Genomic DNA, 22,773 nt, shown 5'->3' with positions numbered 1-22,773 from the left:
GAATATTGCAAAAAGGTTCATAAATATTTCAAGACTGATATCTTCACTAAAGATGTTTGAAAATCTACAGTACTTGAGATTTTGTACAAGTTACAAACGTTAGGTACTTTTTCTTCAACTCGAGGGGGGGGGATGTTGAAATAGTAGTTTTTATTTGGCATAGTTACAGCAACCCTTCTATTTGGCCAAGGGTTGTAGTGGCAATATGTTTTGGTGTTTACTTGGGCATTTGTGTCTTCTATTTGAGTTCATGTAATATGTATGTATGTATGTATGTCTCTCTCTCTCTCTCTATGTATATATTTCTTTGAACGGTCAATGGCTTGATTATTGCTCCAAATCTCTCTTCTTTTTGTCTTCACTCATACCATTTCCTCCTCTTCAATTGTATCCTCTTTCTCTCTGTCTTTCCCAGAAACAATTCCTATTTTTAACTGATGCATGTATATGGAAAGGAAATCCCAGAGTATCTTGATAATATTTAGAGAGCAGTCTGCCTGCCATGGCCCATATGTGGGTAAGCCCAAATCTAAATTGCCATTGTTGTTTGATTGTCTTTTGTTAGGAATTATTTTAGCCATGACATTGTTAGATATTCTATATTCACTGACCTGGCTGCTGAAAATACTCTGGTCTTATTTTGGTGTATCTGCTGTTCATGATATGACTTTTTTGTTATTTCAGTTGCACTCGATATTTTCTATTTTCAAGGTGCCTGCTTTGTACTTTCTTTCTCTAAGATATGATTATAGGCTTTGGAGCCATGAATCAAAATATAGGTTTAAATTCTACTGTAAAATAATCACTTATTTGTATGTGAATTTTCAGATACTGGTGCAACATATTAGAACTGTTCTTCCAGGATTGAAGGCTAGGCTGAATGCCCAAATGGTTGCTGTTGTGAAAGAACTAAGCACCTATGGGGAAATAACAGAGAGTAAAGTATGTATAACAGTTTTTTACATCTAATGTGCTTTATTTACACTAGAAATAGACACCTTTAGGAATTCGGAATGAAGAATGTAACATGGGCTTTGCTTTATGACAGTTTTTTTACATCTAATGTGCTTTATTTACACTAATATGAGAAATATGCACCTTTAGGAATTCAGAATGAAGAACGTAACATGGGCTTTGCTTGTTTTACCTGTTGTCAATGTTGTCTGTGGCAATTATTTCATGTGTGGCCTATAAGCTTGTAGTATTAATAGAGGATTTGCCACTTAACACTGATATATTTATTTCATATGAATAGGCTGGTCAAGGAGCTCTTTTGTTGAACATTCTTACGAAGTACTGTGAAGGTAAAATTAGTCATAGGCTATGATGTTGGTTCAATCTTTTCCTTTATTTTTTTCATCATATATTATATATTTGACACCCACATCCTTTATTAACATCTATATAAATTTCATGTGCGCACAAGCACACACACATTCAAGATGCATTTGTATATTTTATGCAGCATGACATGATTCTTAATGGTAATATTTAAACTGGTTTGAGGATTTTGATTTCAGAAAAGTAATGTTGTGTTTTTGTTTGTGTCTAATATCTTATCCTTAATTTGTGTGTGTGTGTGTGTGTGTGTGTGTGTTAAATGTCTTATTCTTGAAGCTTTAAGTTGATGGCAAAGTTGAAATAAGATACAAGAAAGCGGAATCATAGGGTGTGGGTGCACTTGTCATGAGAAGTGGATTGATTTCTAGGATGAATAACTTTTACCTTTATTACCATTATGTATATATAGGATGAATAACTTTTACCTTTATTACCATTATATATATATAGGTTCCAAACCCACACGAAAAAAGTCAAAATTATTTATGTATTTGCATGTTTGACCCTCCAGGAGTCCAGATGTGATTTACATGTTTGATTTAATGGAAACGGGCCCTTGGATCATGTTTTTCCAGCCTGTAGATTGGTTTTTCTGGGGGTTGAAAAATCAATGGCCTACAAATGTGCCAAATTTTAACCCCTCAAAAGATCGTATTTTCGTGCCGAAAAAATACGATTAATGGGTCAATTTATACTATTTTGACCATGCTGAACACATTGATGTGGTCATATTTGGTCAAAACAACTTGGTCTTATGAGTTTTAACTAGGAGGTTCGGAACCACAAGTGTGGCCTATATTTTTCATATATATATATACATAATATATGGAAAAATAGAAAATTTTACTGTACTACATTTTCCAAAAGATACTCTATATATGAGGTTATTGCACTGTTGATACTAACTAAAAGTATGCAATTATGTTAAGGATATAAAATTAACTAACAGTTAATCAAAAGTATATGGTTAACATTGAAAGCTTTTGATCCCGAGAGTGACTACATGTTGGTTGGATCATAAAATGGATAAAATATGTCAGGTGAAGTCTGAAATTCAGTTGACCTGTGCCCGAAGTGCCCAATTGCCAGTATGGGTATGACATAGGTATGGGGGGCTGGTAGAAAGACCCATGTTATAATGCTTCTTAGGCTTACACATGGTAGGAGTGCCACCTGGTATTGTTCTTTAATCATTTAGTGATGAAACCTGCAAATAAGGTTTGTGATATGTGAGGCTCATAACTGGGCACCTATGTAACACAGACTGTTCTAACAGGGCACCACACCCGCACCCAGGCGGGTGCGACACTTGGACCCAACTTCCTTTGTGTTAGCCTGTTAGGTGAAGTTAACCACATGGAGGTCCATTTCTATCCAAAAGTAGTTTCAGTTAACCCTAATAAAGTCCATTTTTATCTAATATTATATATATATAAATACATAAATGCACACACATACACGTAGTGTTAACTTAAAACTGTTAAAAATTATATATATATATATATATATATACACCCTCCCCGCACCCCCGCACCCAAGTTTTTTTAAAGTGCCAGATCACTGCATGCGCACCCGCATCTGCACCCGCACCTATGTGACATAGCTGGGCACACTAGTCAATGCCGGGTTGAACAAAACATGCTTAATTTTTTGCCCCACCTGGCATGTATTGGTTGTTGAAGGTGAAAAGGGCCTTGCTGCATAGCCAACTCACCTAGATGCACAAAATGGTCACCTTGGGTCTCATAGTCAGCATTTTTTGTGGAATTGCATCAATTAGGTATAGATGCTTGGGAGTATGGAATGTAAAAATGGTTACAACATTAAAATATTTTAATTTCTTAGGGCTTAGGTAGGCTTGGGTTAGGTTTGGTCAAGTCTTGATTACAGGTTCAGATAGGGTTTAGGCAGGGTTCAAAGAAAAATCAAGTTCTCCCAAAATACAACTCAATAAATGCTGTAAATATAGGAGATGGCTTAGGGCACGTCAGGGAAGCATGGGTTAAAATCTTAGGTTCAGGGGATTTGGGGTTGCAGAGATAAAATTCTGCAAAGTTCTGGGTTTGTTTTGGATATGATTCTGATAGACCCTGAGAGAGTGCATTATTTCCCTTAGAATAAAAATCAGAAAAATCTCTGAAAATGGGAGCTTTGGGTCAACCTGGGTTGGAAGTTAAAATTCGGCTAAGTCAGGACTCAATAGTGAACTAGTAGTTTCTGGTTTGAGTTTTCGGCAAAACAAGTTCCAGTGTCAGATTTAATTCTCCTTAATGAGAAAAAATTAGGATCTGATTTTTTGAGGGTAGGTTAAGGAGACGTAGAGGTGTTTAGGGTTAATTTTGCAGGTCTGGACTAGGTACAAATTCAGAGATACATTGTTTTTAAGTTAGGTGATTTTCTGAAAATCACAACAATAAAATGTTGTTTCCAGAATTGGATTTAGGAGAGGTTTAGCCTTAGAGGGGGTTTTGGGAAATGGGTTCTAACGACTTACTCTGGTTGGGAAAGGTGTCCTAAGGTTGGGGATGAGTTTGGTCCATTCGAGAGGTCCTGGAATCATATACACAATTTGATCAGTTGGAGTCCTTCGCGAATGATGGTGCAGTCCACATAAACACTACGTAGAAGTGGTTCTATGTAGTCCTTGGCAATTCCAAATCTTAGGAAGATTGAAACCTCCTTACAAGAACCGAATGGGCCATGAGATAGGGTGAACGAGTCAAGGGGTAGGGACTCACGGGGGGAGAGAGAGAGAGACACGAGTCAAGATCATGCACATATTTCATGTTTATCTCTCAGGCAATTTTAAGAAACCATGCGAATTGACATGGGTTACAGGTGTAGTTCTGGCTGTATTGACCACATCCTTTGATGTAACTGGTTATTCTTTACCTTGGGATCAAATTGGTTATTGGGCAGTCAAAATTGTAACTGGCGTACCCAAGGCTATCCTTATAATGGGATTGCCTTTGGTAGAGTTATTATGCAAAAGTGCTAGCGTGGGTCAATCCACTTTGACCCGTTTTTATAGTTTACACATTTTTGTATTGTGCCGTATTTATGTTAATGTACTTCTCAATGATACATAAGCACGGTATTTCAGGTCCTTATAAAGAAGATAGAGCATAAGTATTTGTAATAGATCATATATCATTTGGGTAGGTGAGAGAGAGTGTGAAACGTCCACCAAGAGGGGCGAGTTCTTGAGAGAGAGTGAGAGTGAGAGAAACTAGGTTCAATATTTCATATCATGCTAAAAAATGAGGCTCCTTTTATAAGCCAAGGGGATCTCCATAAATTACAAGAGAAATTAAATAAAAAACACATCTAACAATGCAATATTAACTCCTAATTCCCTACTTAAAAAACCCCTCCCAAGTCACCATAAGGAGGGCCCAACTCACTAGGACCTACTTGGGGGTCCACAACTCCTTTAAGGAGGGACTCCAAGGGGCTGCACGAGTTTCTTGGAGAGCGTTGATGGCTCTTGGGTGGCGCCAAAGGGTGGGACCCACACTTCCTTTTTTAGAGTCTCTAGAGGGATGCCCCATGTGGCCCACTTGTAATCAATGCTCCCCTTGGCGGGGGGGGGGCACATCCAAGGTGTTAAAATACATGTATATATATATATATATATATATATATATATATATATATATATATATATATATATATATATATATATATATATATATATATATATATATATACTAATTGATATCCCATCATACCCGATAAAGGGTATTTTTGTAATTTTGCCCAATAGGGGCTTTTTTAGTCTTTTCCTTTTTCCTATTTTTATTTTTCTTTTTTTTTATAAATGCATTAAATGCATAATGCATTGGGGGTCCCAACTAAGCGTCGTTGGACCCCCAATGGTCACAAATGTGACCCAACGACTCCTTGTTGGGCCTCCCAATGCCCACTCTCTCTCTCTCACTCTTTTGCTTATAAATAAAGGGGTAAACCCCTTTGTAATGTGTGGCTTTTATAAGCCCATTTCTTGCTTTATAAGATTTTTTCTTTTAGCAAGCCATTGTTGGCCTTGTGTTTGTCCATTGTGGACTTGTTCTTCGCATTTTTCTTGTGAATGTCCATTATAGGACATTGTGTTTATTTCCGCTTATTTCATTACATGGTATCAGAGCATGGTTGTGCTCTTGTTGTCAAATTCCATTTTTACTTGAGTTTCCTTGTAAGTTAGCATATCTTTTCTAGCTTCTCCTATCTCTATTTCACCACAAGATTGACCTCACCTTCAAGCTAAATGGTTCCAACTACTTGGTGTGGGCGTCCGCTATGGAGAACAACCTCAAGGGAAAAAAGCTTTGGGGTTATGTGATGGGCACCATTCCGGAACCTCAAGAGAAAGCTTTAGAAAGAGAAGCACAAATTAAAGCCATTGAAGAACACCAATTGTTGATTGAAGATTGGGAGAGTAAGCATGCAAAAATACTTGCATGGTTTATGAATAACGTGGAGATAAAAATTTGTGCAAATATTGCCAAATTTCGCAAAGCTAACGAGACATGGTTCTTCATGAAAGGTATGTACACTAAAAAAGACCTCGCTAGGCAATTTTTCCTCCAAGAAAAGATTCGCACCATTAAACAAGGGGACATGAGTGTCCGTGATTACTTTAGCTCTCTTAGTCCCTTATGAGATGAACTATCCCTCCTAGTACCCAAATGGGTAGATAGTGAGGATGTTGAACTTAGAAGGCAACAAATGGAAAAAGAACACTTTTTTCAATTTTTGCATGGGCTTAGAGTGGAGTATGAGCAAGTTAGATCTTTTCTCTTCCATAGATCTAAGCCTCTTCCTCTAGAAGATGCCGTTGCCGAAATATGCCAAGAAGAAACCCGCCTTGGCATGGTAAAAGGGGGAGATGAAGTCTTAGCCATTTCCAAACCCGAAAATTATGTTAGGACTTATAAGCCTCCTCATTTTGAAAGACAAAATAACTATAATGACAACTATAAAAAAGTCATATGTCATCATTGTCAAGAACCGGGTCATATAAGGCCCAATTGTCCAAAGATAAATGAAGCTCCAAAGCCAAGAGTTGCTTCCGTTGAAGAAAGCACACCAAGGAATGGAGATTCAATAAAAGGAAGGGATTCCTTTTCTCTTGCTCAACTATTCGAGGCACTCCAAATGCTACTCAAATCTTCATCTATTCCATCTACATCGGGTGCCGCCATTGCCTCCTCCTCTCCTTCAGGTATGTCCTCTTGGATCCTTGACTCCGGAGCTGTGAGTTTTCTCCAGAGCCTGCGAACGAGAAATTAAGAGAGGGAAGAGATAGAGGCTGCAATGAGTCACGATTTCTCAACAACAGAAATCGTGACCTATTTCATTAATAAATAGGCAAAAGCCCTAATACATAGCCTTCACAATAACCCTGATAAGCTGGGGTTATTTACAAGTATACCATTATGCTACATATAAGTAGTTTGGATCCGGATCCAGATCCAAACTGTAAATACAAAACTGTCTAATAGTCTCCCTCAAGTTGTGCATGATTTTGGATCATGGACAACTTGCTCTTTAGAAACCAAAAACGACACTTTGTGAGTCCTTTAGTGAACAAATCAACCACTTGGTCTTCTGTTCTAATATAATGGGGCTCAATCTCTTTTTCTTCAATCTTCTGTCTGATAAAATGCTGATCAATCTCAATGTGCTTGGTCTTGCTGTGATGAATGAGATTAAGAGATATTTGAATAGCACTTTGGTTATCACAAAAGAGAGAGCAACTAGCAATCGGCTCTTTGAGCTCTGTTAACAAATGTCTAGTCCATGTTACTTCTGCCGTAGCAGCAACCATCGCCCTGTATTCTGCTTCTGCCTTCTGTTTTCTACTACACCAGGAAACAAGATTGGCACCAATGAAAACGCCATACCTTGAAACTGACTTTCGATCATCAAGATCTCCTGCCCAGTCTGCATCTGAATAAGCAATTATGTCATGAGCAGTATTCATGGATCTGCTTTTGGTGTACAAAAGTCCATCTCCAACAGCCTCAGTATCCTCTTTACTGCATCCATGTGTCCCGTCCTTGGCTCATGCATGAATTGAGAAACTTGATTGACTGAATATGTAATATCGGGTCTGGTAAAAGTAAGATATTGAAGCATTCCCATTAGACTCCGATATTTGGTGGGATCATGATATAAGTCTCCGTCTTGCACACTTAGTTTCTGGTTAAGCACACTAGGAGTAGCAAGAGGCTTGCAATCTTTCATTCCACCATTTTCTAACAGATCCAGGGTGTATTTATGTTGGGTCAAAGTAAGTTTATTTCCTTGACTATCCACTTCTACTCCAAGAAAGTACCGAAGGTTTCCAAGGTCCTTCATTTTGAACCTTTGACTCAGAAGGTCTTTAGTTTTTTGAACATGATTTTCACTACTTCCTGTAATAATTATATCATCAACATATATTAACAAGAAGGTAGTAAACTCCTTACCTCGAAGAATAAAGAGGGAGTGATCCAATTGCGATCGATAGAAACCATGTCTTTGAATTTCTAGAGAGAAACTCTCAAACCAAGATCGAGATGCTTGTTTCAGTCCATAGAGAGCTCGATTTAATTTGCATACATATTCCTTTGAATCTACTTCTGTATAGCCTGACGGTTGTTCCATGTATACTTCTTCCTTCAAATCTCCATGAAGAAGGGCATTCTTCACATCTAGCTGACTTATTCTCCAACCATAATCGACAGCTAATGAAAGAACAATGCGAATTGTACCCATTTTCACAATTGGACTAAATGTTTCATCATAGTCTTGTCCAAACTCTTGAGTGAATCCCTTGGCTACGAGACGAACTTTGTATCGTTCAACACTTCCATTCGGTTTGTATTTGATCTTGTAGACCCATCGTGAGCCAACAACATTTCTATCTGGAGGTCGAGGAACAACAGTCCATGTTTGACACTGGTACAAAGCTTCCATCTCTTCATTCATGGCTTGAATCTATTTTTTGGAATTAATGGCTTGATGAAAATGTCTAGGCTTAGTCTCTTTCTCAATCTGTGACAAAAATAACTGAAAATCCATGGTGAAATTCTCATAACTGACCCACCTTTCAATAGGATGCCGAGCTCTTTCAGATCGTCTGATCGGAATAGCTACTGTATTAGAAATTGAAGAAGTAATGTCGTTGGATGGATCAAACATAGGATCTTCTTGTTCAATATCGTCCGAAGTCAAGAGTGAGTCCCTTTCTCTTCTCCTATAAACTTGCCCAGCAAACTTGTTAATCTCTAGAGGATGTTCTATTTCAAGTTCCTGTATGCCATTGTATCCATCTTGACAGGATGTTCTTTGAGCACAGGAGGAAGAACACTCATCATTGGTTGCAGGAAAGAGCTCTGCACTGAGCCATGGATCATAAAATAGAGTATTCATATTGGTTTGGGCAGAAGCATATTCTCCATCTCCAAAATCATTCTCATCAAAAACTACATTCCTAGATATCTTAATTCGTCTATTGTCATGATCATAACACTTGTACCTTTTGTGGTGATCTGCATATCCGACAAATCTACACTTGGATGCCTTAACCTGAAACTTGTTTCGCAGAGAAAAGTCAATATGAACATAACACGTGCAGCCAAAAATTTTTAGTTCATCATAATCAGGATGCTTCCCAAATAGGACAAAAAAAGGTGATTTATCTTCTAAAAGCTTCATGGGCAGACGATTAATAATGTAAACAACAGAGTGAAAGGCCTCTGTCCAGAGTCCTATGGGAGTATGACTTCCGTGCATCATGCTCATAGCGCTTTCCACAATGTGACGGTGTTTCCGTTGTGCAATTCCATTCTGTTGGGGTGTATGCGGGCAAGATACTCTACGATTTATCCCATTATCTTGGAGATAATTGATAAAATCCCTGGATGAGTATTCCCCCCACCATCACATTGGAAATGTAGAATATTAAAAGAAAACTGAGTTTCGACAAATGTATGAAAACAACGAAAAATAGAGAAAACTTCCGATTTATTCTTCATGAAATATATCCAAGTGAAGCGAGAGAAATTATCAATAAAAGTAACATAATATTTGCTGCCAGAATTAGAAGGATTAGGAGCCTGTTCCCATACATCGGAACAGACGATTTCAAAAGGCCTTGAAGCTCTCTCATTTATTGAATGAAAAGGAAGAACATGACTCTTACACATTTGACAACTTGAACACATTTTATTATCTGGTCTAGGAATCAGGCCAGACTCAGGAATAAGACCATCAGATACGAGTCGCTCAACGAAGACTCGACCACAATGACCAAGACGCAAATGCCAAAAATCAGGCTTATTACATTTATTTGAAGATTGCAAATTGAACACATGAATATGCTTTGACGACATGGACTGAGGAGATGACTTCAAGGTAGGTCGAACACAAGTAGAAGGGTCCTCTTGGAAGACATACATATTTCCCCGGCGTTCCCCTCTAGCGAACGTCTTCTTCGTTTGTAGATCCTTGACATAAACAAAAGACAAAGTAAATTCAACAGAAGAATTGGTATGATCAACAAGCTTAGAAACAGAAACAATATTTTTTGTAATATTTGGGGCATGAAGAACATTGGAAAGATGAAGTGGGGATTTAGGCAAGGGGATAGAAACATTTCCAATGTGGGTGATGGGGTGGTGTGACCCGTCTCCAGTGACGATGTTACTTTTTCCAAAATAAGGAGTTAAAGTAGAGAATTTACCCGCATTACCTGTGACATGAGTAGCTGCCCCTGAATCAATGTACCAGACTCCTTTATCATCGCGTTTCAGATCAAGTTCAGACAATGCAGCCAAAAGAAGCTCTTTCACATCGCCACCAAACTTTGAAGGGTTCTCCTTTCGTCCTGACGAGCTCTCACCCTTTTGGAACTTTCCTTTGTTCTGTGGATTGTGCCAACAGTTGGCTTTGACGTGACCTCGCTTGTTACAGAGATAACAGGTGGGCACGTTTTTCAGATTATAAGGAGAGGCATTCGGGGTGGGTAGTAACCCACGCCCCCCTGGAGTACCTCGTCCTCGTCCTCTGCCTGCACCAAAATGACTATCACCGCGTCCCTGGCCAAAGGAAACACTAGTAGCAAGAACCTGACCACCAGTGTCATGTGACATCCCCTTTAAGGTCATCTCATATTGAAGGAGTTTCGCTTGCAAGTCTTCAAACGATGGTAAGCTGGGTAGACATAACAATGAGGTCGAAAGAACATGGAATTCCGATACTAATCCATTCAAGGCTTGCCTGACTGTATCTTTGTCTGTCACTTCATATCCGACAACAGCCAGTTGATCGCTTATGTTCCTGACCTTGTTCAAGTATTCCATGACAGACATGGAACCCTTAGTGAGGAGTTGAAATTCACGCTGAAGAAAGAAAATTCTAGCCTCTGAAATATGAGAATATGTCTTCACTAGCCGGTCCCATAATTCTTTTGCTGAGCACTCATCTGGAATTCCCACCAATACTTCTTGAGAGATAGTGGAAATAAGGAAAGCAACTGCAGCTTGATCACGCTTCATCCAATTTTCATATTGGGGATTTGGTATTCGTTGTATAGAATCAGCCTCGTTTCCATCCTTAGTTTCTTGTATGATAAATTCTGGAGGGGCTGAAATTGATCCATTTAAATGTCCAGAAAGACCTTGACTTTTAATGAATGGAAGAATTTGTCTCTTCCAGATCAAGAAATTGGAATTGGTAAGTTTTTCAGAAATGAGTTGGCCAAGAAAGTTGGATGAGAGAAAAGTTTGAGAAGAAGAAGAATCCATGACTTAGAACAAGAAAAAGAATATTATTGGCGTGTGCAATCAGTATATAAATGCAACAACCTTTTTTTTTTAGAGCTGAGAATTCAACGTGAATCTGATTATCAGAACTGATACCCGGATTATCAGGTCTAATCTGATTTGATAAAGGAAGCTAAGACTTTTTCTTTCTTTTTTTTTTTTGAAAAAAAAATATATAAAAATTGCACACATCAATAATAAAGCAGAAATAAAAGGAATATCGCTGATGTACAGATGTGTCAGCAGCCGATAAAACTCAAATATGTGAAATTGAATGGAAAGGGGAGAGACAAATCTGATGTACGGATCTGGAGCAACTGATAAAACCCCAAAAGATATCGTGAAAGCAAAGAATTCGGCTGATTTGGTACAAATCCAAAGAAGCAAATCCAAATACTGATTCGATGAACAAAAATATCGTGAAAATGGATTTGGCGCAAACCCAAAACAGTTTCAACAATCAAACTGGATGTAAAGAGATGTGAAGATGGAGGAATAGATTGAAGGAAGAAGTACGAACAGATTGAAGAAAGAAGTACCTGGGGCTGGGTCTCGTATTCCAGTAGAGAAGAAGTACGAACAAATTGAATGTCGAAGAAGTACCTGGGGCTGGGTCTCGTAGTCCAGTAGAGAAGAAGAACGAACAGATTGAAGGAAGAAGATCTGAAGATGGCAGAAGTACCTGGGGCTCGTATTCCAGTAGAGGAGGGAAGATCTTGTATGGACGTACCTGTGTAGAAGAATTCCAGCCCTTGGATCAGACGTGCTCTGATACCATGTGAGCCTGCGATCAAGAAATTAAGAGAGGGAAGAGATAGAGGCTGCAATGAGTCACGATTTCTCAACAACAGAAATCGTGACCTATTTCATTAATAAATAGGCAAAAGCCCTAATACATAGCCTTCACAATAACCCTGATAAGCTGGGGTTATTTACAAGTATACCATTATGCTACATACAAGTAGTTTGGATCCGGATCCAAACTGTAAATACAAAACTATCTAATAAGCGTCCTTTCATATGACACCTCATGAGAATGGGTTATCCGACTTATGTCCTAATTCAAAAACCTCTTATGTTTCAACTGCCGATGGCACGCCTTTATAAATCAAAACTTTTACAACTTTAAGTTTTTTCCAAAAATTTCCTTGTGCCAAATGTGAGGGTGATACCTTAATTAAATTTGAACCTTCTTTCCGTTTCTCAAATATGTGATCATGGATGTGAAATCTCCTTCTCAACTAAGGGTTGCTCTATACAGGATCTCCTGTCTAGGAAGCAGATTGGGCAAGGCCATAGGAGGGGAGATTTCTATTACGTGAGCAACTTGAAACTTTCAACCTACTATTTTTGTAATTATGTCCAAGATAAAAATATTGAAACTTGGCATCAAAGACTTGGACATCCAAGCTTCTCAAAAATGTATTCTTTTCCTTTTGGAAAGAAATTTTGTAATGAAAAACATTTTGTTTACAAGAATTGTATTTTTGGAAAGGTGAAATCTATTCATTTTCTGAATAGAACGTTTTTGACTAAAAGACCATTTGAGTTAATTCATTCGGATGTTTGGGGCCTTTCTCCGGTCATATCGAAAAGTGGATACTCCTATTATGTTACCTTCATTGATGACTTTACTAGATATGTATGGATTTATTTTCTTAACTTAAAATCCGTTGTCTTTGCCTTTTTTAAGAAATTTCATATGATTGTCAAAAATCAATTTTTAAGTAATATCTCTATTCTTAGATCCGATTCGGGTGGAGAGTACCTGTCAAATGAGTTTCAAAATTATTTAGAAACAAATGGAGTTTGCCATAAAAAATCTTGTCTTAGAACTCCTCAACAAAATGGTTTAGCCGAAAGAAAATATAGACACTTTGTGGAAACCACTAGGACACTTCTTATTTATAAAGAAATTTCAAAAAGCTATATGAAAGCTGACATCAACTTGATAAATATAATGATATCTTCATCCTTAGAAAATACATCTCCATATGAAAAACTATTTGAAAGAACTCCCGATTTCAATAGATTAAGAATTTTTGTGTGCAAATGCTTTGTTCTTTCACATAAAAGAGATAAATTATCTCCAAAAGCTATTGAGTGCGTATTCTTAGGATATGGAGAAAATAAAAAAGGATTTAGATGTTTCGATCCCAAAAGCAATAATTTGTATGTTTCTAAAGATGTAACTTTTTTAGAAAATGAAAATGGGTTTGAGAAAACTAAAGATATTGATGAAAGCGAATATGCTTTCTTGTTTGATCTTCTTCCTCAAGAAGAAGTGACTCTTCAAGAAGAGGTGATTCCTAATGATAATTTGTTGAATGACCAAGAGGACATTCCTCTCGACAATGTTGAAAACGAAAATGATGTCATTGATAGTAGACCAATTCAAACCTATGTTCGGTGTGGTCAACAAGTTCCCATAAATACTTTAGAAAAATACTCCCAAGGGTCCAAAATAGAAGAAACCTCCTTGAGAAGATCCGGTTGAGTCTCAAATCCTTCTAATAGGTTTGTCTCCTATGAGTCTCTAACACCAAAATATAGGTCATGCCTAATTGCGTTACACTCATTCCATGAACCATCTCACTATAATGAAGCCAAAAATATTTCTCAATGGGTCGAAGCCATGAACTTGGAACTTAGTGCTCTTGAAAAGGCAAAAACTTGGGAAATAACCTCATTGCCCACTGGAAAGAAATCAATTGGATGTAAATGGGTCTATAAAGTCAAAACTAAGAGCGATGGGTCATTAGAACGCTACAAAGATCGACTAGTAGCAAAAGGATACACTCAAGAATACAATATTGACTATGAGGAAACTTTCGCTCCCGTAGCTAGGATGACCGGTGTTAGGTCTCTTATTGCTGTTGCTTCTGTTAAAAAATGATCTATCTATCAATTAGATGTTAAAAATGCATTTTTAAATGGAGAACTAAATAAAGTAGTATACATGGACCCTCCGCCAAGAATGTGTATTGGTAATGATAAAATTCTTAAACTTAACAAAGCCTTATATGGATTAAAACAAACTCCAAAGGCTTGACATGATAAATTTAGTAACGTAATGACAAGTTTGGATTTTCGCTCTTGCTATACTGACACTACTTTGTTTGTAAAAAGTGCAGGGTCTTCAGTTGTTATTCTCTTGCTTTATGTTGATGATATGATCATCACTGAAAGTGATGAGCAGAGAATTAATTATATTGAGAAAGTTCTGAAAGAAAAATTTGACATGTTTGATTTTGGTTTCTTAAGATATATTTTAGGTATTGAAGTAGCGTACTCTCCACGGGGGTACATTCTCTCTCAGATGAAACTTGTAGCTGACATTTGTTTAAAGTCTGGCATCTCAGATGACAAGAAGACCGAAACCCCTGAAGTTATCAATGCAAAGTTGAGGTTGGAAGATGAAACTCTTTTTGAAGATCCCACTCCTTACCGCCAACTTGTTGGGTCTCTGACATACTTATCCATCACTCGGTCAGACATAGTTCATGCAATTCACTCAGTCAGTTAGTTTCAACATGCACCTACAACCGTGCACATGAGTGCAGTTTTAAGAATCATCAGATACATTAAAAATACTATAACTAAGGGAGTTTTTCTTTCCTCTTCTTCGTCACTTGATTTAATTGCTTATACTGATGTTGATTAGGGAGAAAATCCCAATGATAGAGTCTCAATTACTGGTTTCTGTGTATTCTTAAGTGACTATGATTTTCTGGAGATGCAAGAAGCAACACAAAGTATCATTGTCCTCAACGGAAACTGAATATCGTTCAATGGCCACTACAACCATGGAGATTGTGTGACTTAGAAGTCTCCTCAGTGATATGGGCATAATCATCTCTACACCTTCGAAGATGTGTTGTAACAATAAAAACACTATTTATAGCGCAAGCAACCACACCTTCCATGAGCTTACTAAACACATTGAGATGGACTGCCACTATGTTCGTGATGAATATCTAAGAGGGACCATAGCATTGCCGTACGTTTCATCTGAGTACCAGTTGGCAGATTTCTTCACCAAAGCTCTTGCTGCTCCTCATTTTATGTTTCTTCTCAACAACCTTTCGGTCATGTCCCCGTAAAGCTTGAGGGAGGGTATTAAAATACATGTATTCACACACACACACACACACATATATATATATATCCCATCATACTCGATAAAGGGTATTTCTGTAATTCTACCCAATAGGTTTTTTTTACTCTTTTCCTTTTATTTTTTTCCTATTTTTATTTTTCTTTTTTTTTTGTAAATGCATTAACTGCATAATGCATTGGGGGTCCCAACTAAGAGTCGTTGGACTCCCAACGGTCACAAATGTGACCGTTGGGGGCCCAACGACTCCTTGTTGGGCCTCCCAATGCCCACTCTCTCACACTCTTTTCCAACTCTCTCTCTCTCACTCTTTTGCTTATAAATAAAGGGGTAAACCCCTTTGTAATGTGTGGCTTTTATAAGCTCATTTCTTGCTTTATAAGTTTTTTCCTTTTAGCAAGCCATTGTTGGCCTTGTGTTTGTCCATTGTGGACTTGTTCTTCGCATTTTGCTTGTGAATGTCTATTATAGGACATTGTGTTTATTTTCGCTTATTTCATTACACAAGGGTGGGTCCCACAAGCTGAGGTGGCATAACTTGCATGCTCTTGAGCTCGGATATTGGATCCAGATCGTCCTGCAGGGGATCCGTTTGCAATTTCTGAACTGTAGGAACTGGATCTACTGGATTTGGGATTGCATCAACACCTCTAATATGTACAGAGTTATTCCTCTCAAAGGGATGGCTAAGATCTTCATATACCCTTAAGATACATGAACATAATATTATAAGAAACTAATGGACCATCAAATTATTTGGGATGTTAGCATCAGAGTCACAGTTGACCTACTGATGCCAGTTAACAATTTCTAAATAGCAAAAAGCCACATCGCTTCCTTACCTTTGTCTGGTTGATTATCTCATAACCAGATATTTAAAATGTTGATTACTTTTTTCTATTTAGCTGCTAATTTTTTCATTGTTGTTTCCACTCCACAAATGTGTTTTCAGCTTTTTCATCATTGGTTGAGGGAAAAAATGAAGAGATGTCAACTGCTGAGCTATCAGGAGGGGCAAGGATCAATTACATTTTCCAGTCGATCTTTGTTAAGAGTTTGGAGGTTTATATTCTCTCTTCTTGTGGTGCTTTTACGTAAATTCAAATATTGTATTGCTTTTGAGTTTGTTTACATTTATAGAGGTCAGATAACATGTTTTCCAAGATTTCATCCATGTTCCTTCTTCTTGTTGATAGTCTTGCTAATCACCACTTTTGAGGCTCTATTGTTATCTGAGGCTCTATAATAATCAATCCAGAGTGAGAAACTCTGTTGAATCCTCTTGCAGGAAGTTGATCCTTGTGAAGATCTGAGTGATGAAGATATCCGAACTGCCATTCAAAATGCAACAGGCCCAAAAAATGCTTTATTCGTACCGGAGGTAAATGTTATGACCTTGTTGTAAAGCTGTTTGCTTATTTTATTTGCTTATGTTGAAAACCTTGGATCATTTAATCTTAAAGTCAACCATCCAAGTTCACCTAATTTTTAATATTATGTGCTGTTGAAAAATTCAGGTTCCTTTCGAAGTTTTGGTTAAACGGCAGATTTCACGTCTTTTGGACCCAAGCCTACAATGTGCAAGATTTATTTATGATGAGCTAATCAAGGTTCTGTAATGTCTGTTATTTATTTCCATACATTGGGAAGGTAACACTGAAATACTCGTGTCTGTTTACAGAAGGTTTTATTTGTATGTGCCTTGCCTCTTTTTGCAGATGAGTCATCGTTGTCATGCTGTTGAACTGAAAAGATTTCCTGTTTTGACACGGCGCATGGAGGAAGTGATTGGAAAGTTTTTACGTGAAGGCCTGAAGCCTGCTGAGACAATGATAGGACATATTATCGAAATGGAGGTATCTTAACCCAGTATCTTAATTATGTGAGATTTTTACAGTTGTCATGCACTGTGCTTGGAAGAAGTTCAATGAAAAAATTTTGATCTTTGCTGCTTTTGTGCCTTAACTTCTATCATTCACTGCAAATTTTGAAATACTTATTATTAACTACTCATTGAACTAAGAGAATCTTCTATTTCAAGAGCTGATAGGCTTTTTGGATTGGATGGGAAAGTTCATCTTTGGTCAATAATGCAAAAGTTAACACAATTACCTGTAGCATGCTACTTTTTTATATTCACTGAATATATATATATATATATATATATATATATGTGTGTGTGTGTGTGTGTGTGTGTGTATCAGAAGTGGTAGCTGCTAACCACTTTTCTAGCTAACCACTGTGCTAACTGGGCTTTCGAAGAGTTTTTCCATTTTTTCTTAAACCTGACCGTACAGATGTGTTCTACATGCTTGGTTTTGTAGGAATAGGCTCTTGGATCATCCGACTCCAATACACAGGTAGTTTTTATAAGTTTTAAAAAATTGATGATATAAGATTTTCTTAATTATTATAGGCTTAAAAAATCATGTTTTTCATCGAAAAAACATGATCCAAATGTCATTTCCTAGTAAATCGACCGTGCTGTACACATCTAGTAATAATGGGGGAAAACCTTCAAAAGCCTGGTTAGCACGGCAGTTAGCTAGAATAGTGGTTAGCAGCTACCACCTTGAGAGAGAGAGAGAGACTAAATGGTGGTTCTGGACCCTGATATCATATGATGGTCTATGTCAAATAGATATTGCTGCAGATACAAGGATACTTCAATTTTTAGTGCAGGGACGATACGGGGGCCAAAATGAATATATCTGTGTGACATAGACGATGATACACACCATGTATGTAGCCAACAAATGTTTGATCTATATGTACAGATGTGTTTAACATAGTTTATTTACTATATCAACAGCTATGTCACATGGGTGCGGGTGCGGCAATTTAAAAAAACATGGGTAGGGGTGCGGCAAAAAAAAAAAGCAGACCCGGGTTGGATTTGGATCCGACCCGGATCCAAACCCGATAAAACATACCCATGCTTATTTAAAGGACGCAGGGTAGGGTTTCTCATTCGAGAAACCCTCCCCTACGCTGCTCACTCTCTCTCCTCGCTTGCCTTCTCCCCCCGCCGTAGGCTCCCTCTCTCCCGTTCGTTTTTCGACCACCTGACGCCGACAAGCCCCACGTCCGACAAGCCCCAGGTCCGGCGAGCCTTGGCTTTCTGCCCACCTGACGCCGGTCCTTCCTGTGCCGGCGATGCGCCCTCCGGCCCCTTTTCAGGTGAGTTCCCTCTCGCCTCTCTCTTTCCTCGTTGTCTTCTTCTTCTTCTTTAGGCGAGCCTCCCTTGATTGCACGCGTACCCGCGTTGCGTCGCGTCGACGCGGGTGCGACATCTGGTTGGCCGAATCCCTGTGACATAGATCAACAAGTATTTTTTTCCTTTTTTTTCATTTCCTGGATAGGCAAGCTGGGATCGGGCGGAGACCTGCCATTTATACAACCATACCCGTGGGTATCGAAAGTCATTATTAAAATGTAACATATACATAATATAATAATAATATGATATATTATTATTATTATATTGTATATATATTTTTCTATTTTTATTTTTATTTAATTTTATTTTTTATGTTATTTACATTATCTAGTTCACTTAGAACTAGATAATGGGCTTTGGTCAAGTTCCAGTTGAAACTTGACCAAGCAATCTAGTCGTTGGAACTAGTGTAACGGCTAGATTTCTAGCCGTTGGACTAGAAGGGAGAGCTCCTTATGAGATCTCCCCATTGCTCTTGTATAAATAGGGGTTCAACCCTCTCTTGTAAAACCACTTCTTGTAATGCTTTTTAAGCATTTTCTTACATAAATAAAAGTTTGTTATTTATGTGTGTTTTTCCATTTTTACCCTTTTGTGGGCTTTGCTTAAAGTGTCTGTTAGACACTTCCTTTTGAGTGATCCAAGTGCATTCGTGGAAGATCACCATTTCATTACATGGTATCAGAACGAGATTATTAGATCTTGGAGAAAGGCTGCCTCGGTTTTCGTGCCCCTTGTGCAAAAGGCGTGTTATTACCTTATTCTTGCAAAGTGTTTCGTCACTTGGAGAGAAGTGTTTTATCACTTCATTATTGGCTGCAAAACGCATCATTTGAAGGGCTTCAACATCTTTTGTATTGTATCTCTTTCCCTTCTCATTTTTTTTTTCATTTCTTTTCTTCTATCTTTTCCTTTTTCTCTTCTTGTAAACGATGGATGACAATGATAAAGTCACCATCATCCCTATGAAATTAAGCGACACAAATTATGTAACATGAGCTTCAATCATGAAGCACCATATATGGGGTAAAGGCTATTGGGGGATTGTGGATGGTTCCGATTCGGAACCTAAACTATCCCTTACTAAGAAAGAGGGAGATAAAGAGGTCCCATTATTAGAAGAGTTGAAAATTACGGCTCTAGCCTCCTATGAAAAAAGTGGAAAGAGTGGAGAATGGGACATTCGAAAATAATGTCATGGCTTATCAATAGTGTTGACATTAAAAAATGTTCCAATCTTGCCATGTTTGAACATGCCGATAAGGCATGAGAATATTTGAAAAATATGTATTCCCTTAAAGATATTGCACATGTGTGCAATCTTCAAGAGAAGGTTCGAATGAAGACCCAAGGAGATAAATCAATTCGCGAATATTACAATGGGTTGTCCGAACTCTGGGAAGAACTATCTCTTTTGAAACCAAAATGGCACTGTGCCGAAGACATCGAGCTTCGCCAAAAGCAACTCGATGCTGAACATTTTTACCAGTTTATAACTGGGTTAAGGTCGGAATTCGAGTCCACCAAAGTGACCCTCCTTTACCGGGGGAAAGTTCCTTCTATTGTAGAAACTATTGAAGAATTAACAATGGAGGAAAATCGTCTTCGAAAAAGTTCCTCTAAAGCTGATGATGATACTGTCCTAGTTGTATTTAGGCCTGGGAATCATACTCACACTTACATGCCACCTCATTTTGGGAGGCAAAATGGCGAGTTTGACAAAAGGAAAGTTATTTGTCACCGCTGTCATGAACCGGGGCAGTATAGGCCTCAATGTCCAAAGTTAAAGAAAAGAGATGAAAAAAAGGTTGCATCAGTTGAAGCCGAGCCAAAAGATCAAGATGCACCCGTTTCTATGGCTCAACTTATGAAGATCCTTCAGCCTCTTCTCCAAGGGGTATCCTCTTTCGCTAAAGCCTCAACTGGGGCAACAGTCGCATCTGTATCCGATCCAGGTAACTTTCCTTGGCTTTTAGATTTTGGTGCCTCATTTCATATGACCCCAAATTATAAATGTTTATCCGAATGTCTTAAAAATAACTCAAATATTTCAAAAGTCTTTACATCTCTCGAAATCAAAGGAATTGGATGTTTTGAAATAAACAAAACCTTTTGTATTCCAGAAGTTAGATATATCCCAAAACTAAATTTAAATATCTTATCTGTTTCTTAAGTTTCTTATTATGGATGTAATATATCCTTCTCTTCTGATTGTTGCTGGATACAGGATCCCCAGTCAGGGAAGCTGATTGGGGAAGTCCATAGAGAAGGAGTGTTATATTACATGAACTTTTTGGAACTACCAAAGAATGTTTTTTGTTTAAATGTTCAGAAATTGAAAACAGACTTATGACACAAAAGACTTGGCCATCCTCATATGTCTAAAATCCAATTCTTTTCAAGTTTGAGAAAATTTTGTAAATCTGGAAATTTTGCTTGTAAAAACTGCATTCTTGGTAAGATGAAAAGATTACTGTTTTCTAGTAGAACATTTGTCTCTATAAAACCCCTTGAGTTAATATATTCGGATGTTTGGGGACCCGCACCAGTTATTTCTAAAGGCGGTTTTGCATATTATGTCATCTTTGTTGATGATTTTTCTAGACATACTTGGATTTATTTTCTTAAACATAAATCCAAAGTTTTTTCCCACTTTCAAATATTTCATAAAATGGTTACAAACAAATTTCAAAACAATATCTCCATTTTTCGCACAGATTCAGAGGGAGAATTTATGTTTGGAGAATTTTAAAACTATCTTAATTCATACGACATTATTCATCAACGATCTTGCCCAAATACCCTTCAACAAAATGGTCTGGTAGAACGCAAACATCGTCACATTATGGAGACCACTTAGACTTTGCTAATCACAAGTCAAGTGCCTAAGGGGTTTTGGGTTGAAGCATCTCTAACTGCCACTTATATCATAAATAGAATGCCATCTTCTTCTTTAGAAAACATATCCCCGATTGAAAAACTTTATGCTGTAGCTCCAGATTACTCCAGACTAAGAGTGTTTGGTTGCAAATGTTTTGTATTTACAAACAAGAACAATAAATTCTCTCCTCGTGCAATCCCATGTGATTTTTTAGGATATGTTGAAAATAAAAAAGGGTACAGATGCTATGATCTTCAAAATGGTAAATTATATGTGTCAAGAAATGTGACCTTTCTTGAAAAAGATTTTTTTTTTGAAAGTGAAAAATCCAAGGATATTACTGAATATTCCTTTTTAATTGATTTAACTTCAAAATCCAGTGAAGAGGATGTTGAATGTAACTCTGACAATGATCAAAGTCCTACTATCTATGAAAATAATAGTAAAGACCAAACCAATAGGGTTGTTAGCTTACAGTATTCAAGACAAAGAATTAGAGAGCAACGTCCTTCATGTGCGTTAGAAAGATTTTTTGAAGCTCCTCCTTGCAGGACTTCTAGAATCTCTAGACCTCCTGGAAAATTTGTCTCTTATGAATCTTTTTTCACCCTCGTATAGGGCAGCCCTTACATTAATTCAATCCTATGTTGAACCTTCCTTATACTTTGAATCCAAAAATCATGAAGAATGGATTGAAGCTATGAAAATAGAGTTAGATGCATTAGAGAAGGCCAACACTTGGTTTATCCAAGACTTGCCTCTTGGAAAGAAACCTATAGGCTGGAGATAGGTCTATAAAATCAAAATCAAAAGTGATGGGACCCTCGAAAGGTATAAGGCACGACTCGTGGCCAAAGGCTATGCTCAAGAGTATGGCATTGACTACGAAGAAACCTTTGTTCGAACTTTAATTGCTTTAGCTTCTATAAAAAATGGCCTATATTTCAAATGGACGCCAAAAATGTTTTTATAAATGGGAGTCTTGTTGAAGAAGTGTACATGGAAGCTCCGCCGGGTATCAGTCTTCCTAAGGGTAAAATTCTTTGTCTTAGGAAAGCTCTTTAAGGTCTCAAACAGACACCAAAAGCCTGGTATGACAGATTTAGTCATGTTATGACTGATATTGGTTTTCGTTCTTGTTTGACTAACACTGCCTTGTTTATTAAGCAATCTGATGCAGGTATCATCATTCTTCTTCTTTATGTGAATGATATGATCATCACTGGAGGTGACAAACAAGGAGTTGTCAATATCAAAACTCTTCTTAAAACTCATTTTGAGATGTCTGACCTAGGACTAATACGATATTTCCTAGGAATAAAAGTTGCTTATTTCCCTAGAGGGTATTTGATATCTCAATCTAAATTTGCCTTTGATATTGTTTGGAGGTCTGACATTACAG

General features: G+C 37.6%; 1 protein-coding gene across 1 annotated transcript in view; it reads left to right on the top strand.

Moving 5' to 3' along the window:
* LOC149842123 (dynamin-related protein 3A-like) overlaps positions 1-22,773 on the top strand; it is a 67,915-nt gene that overhangs the window by 28,877 nt on the left and 16,265 nt on the right. Inside the window, exons 7-12 of the mRNA XM_089998924.1 lie at positions 829-942; positions 1,256-1,304; positions 16,223-16,332; positions 16,559-16,651; positions 16,788-16,880; positions 16,989-17,126. Coding sequence (XP_089855050.1) covers positions 829-942; positions 1,256-1,304; positions 16,223-16,332; positions 16,559-16,651; positions 16,788-16,880; positions 16,989-17,126 — 597 coding nt within the window. The remainder of the gene's footprint in view (positions 1-828; positions 943-1,255; positions 1,305-16,222; positions 16,333-16,558; positions 16,652-16,787; positions 16,881-16,988; positions 17,127-22,773) is intronic.

Source organism: Nuphar pumila, chromosome 3, assembly GCF_984573655.1.
Source record: "Nuphar pumila chromosome 3, dmNupPumi1.hap1.1, whole genome shotgun sequence".
In the NCBI taxonomy this organism is placed as follows: domain Eukaryota; kingdom Viridiplantae; phylum Streptophyta; class Magnoliopsida; order Nymphaeales; family Nymphaeaceae; genus Nuphar; species Nuphar pumila.
The sequence above is the reverse complement of the archived record's forward strand: the minus strand, read 5'-3'. Positions and strand labels throughout refer to the sequence as shown.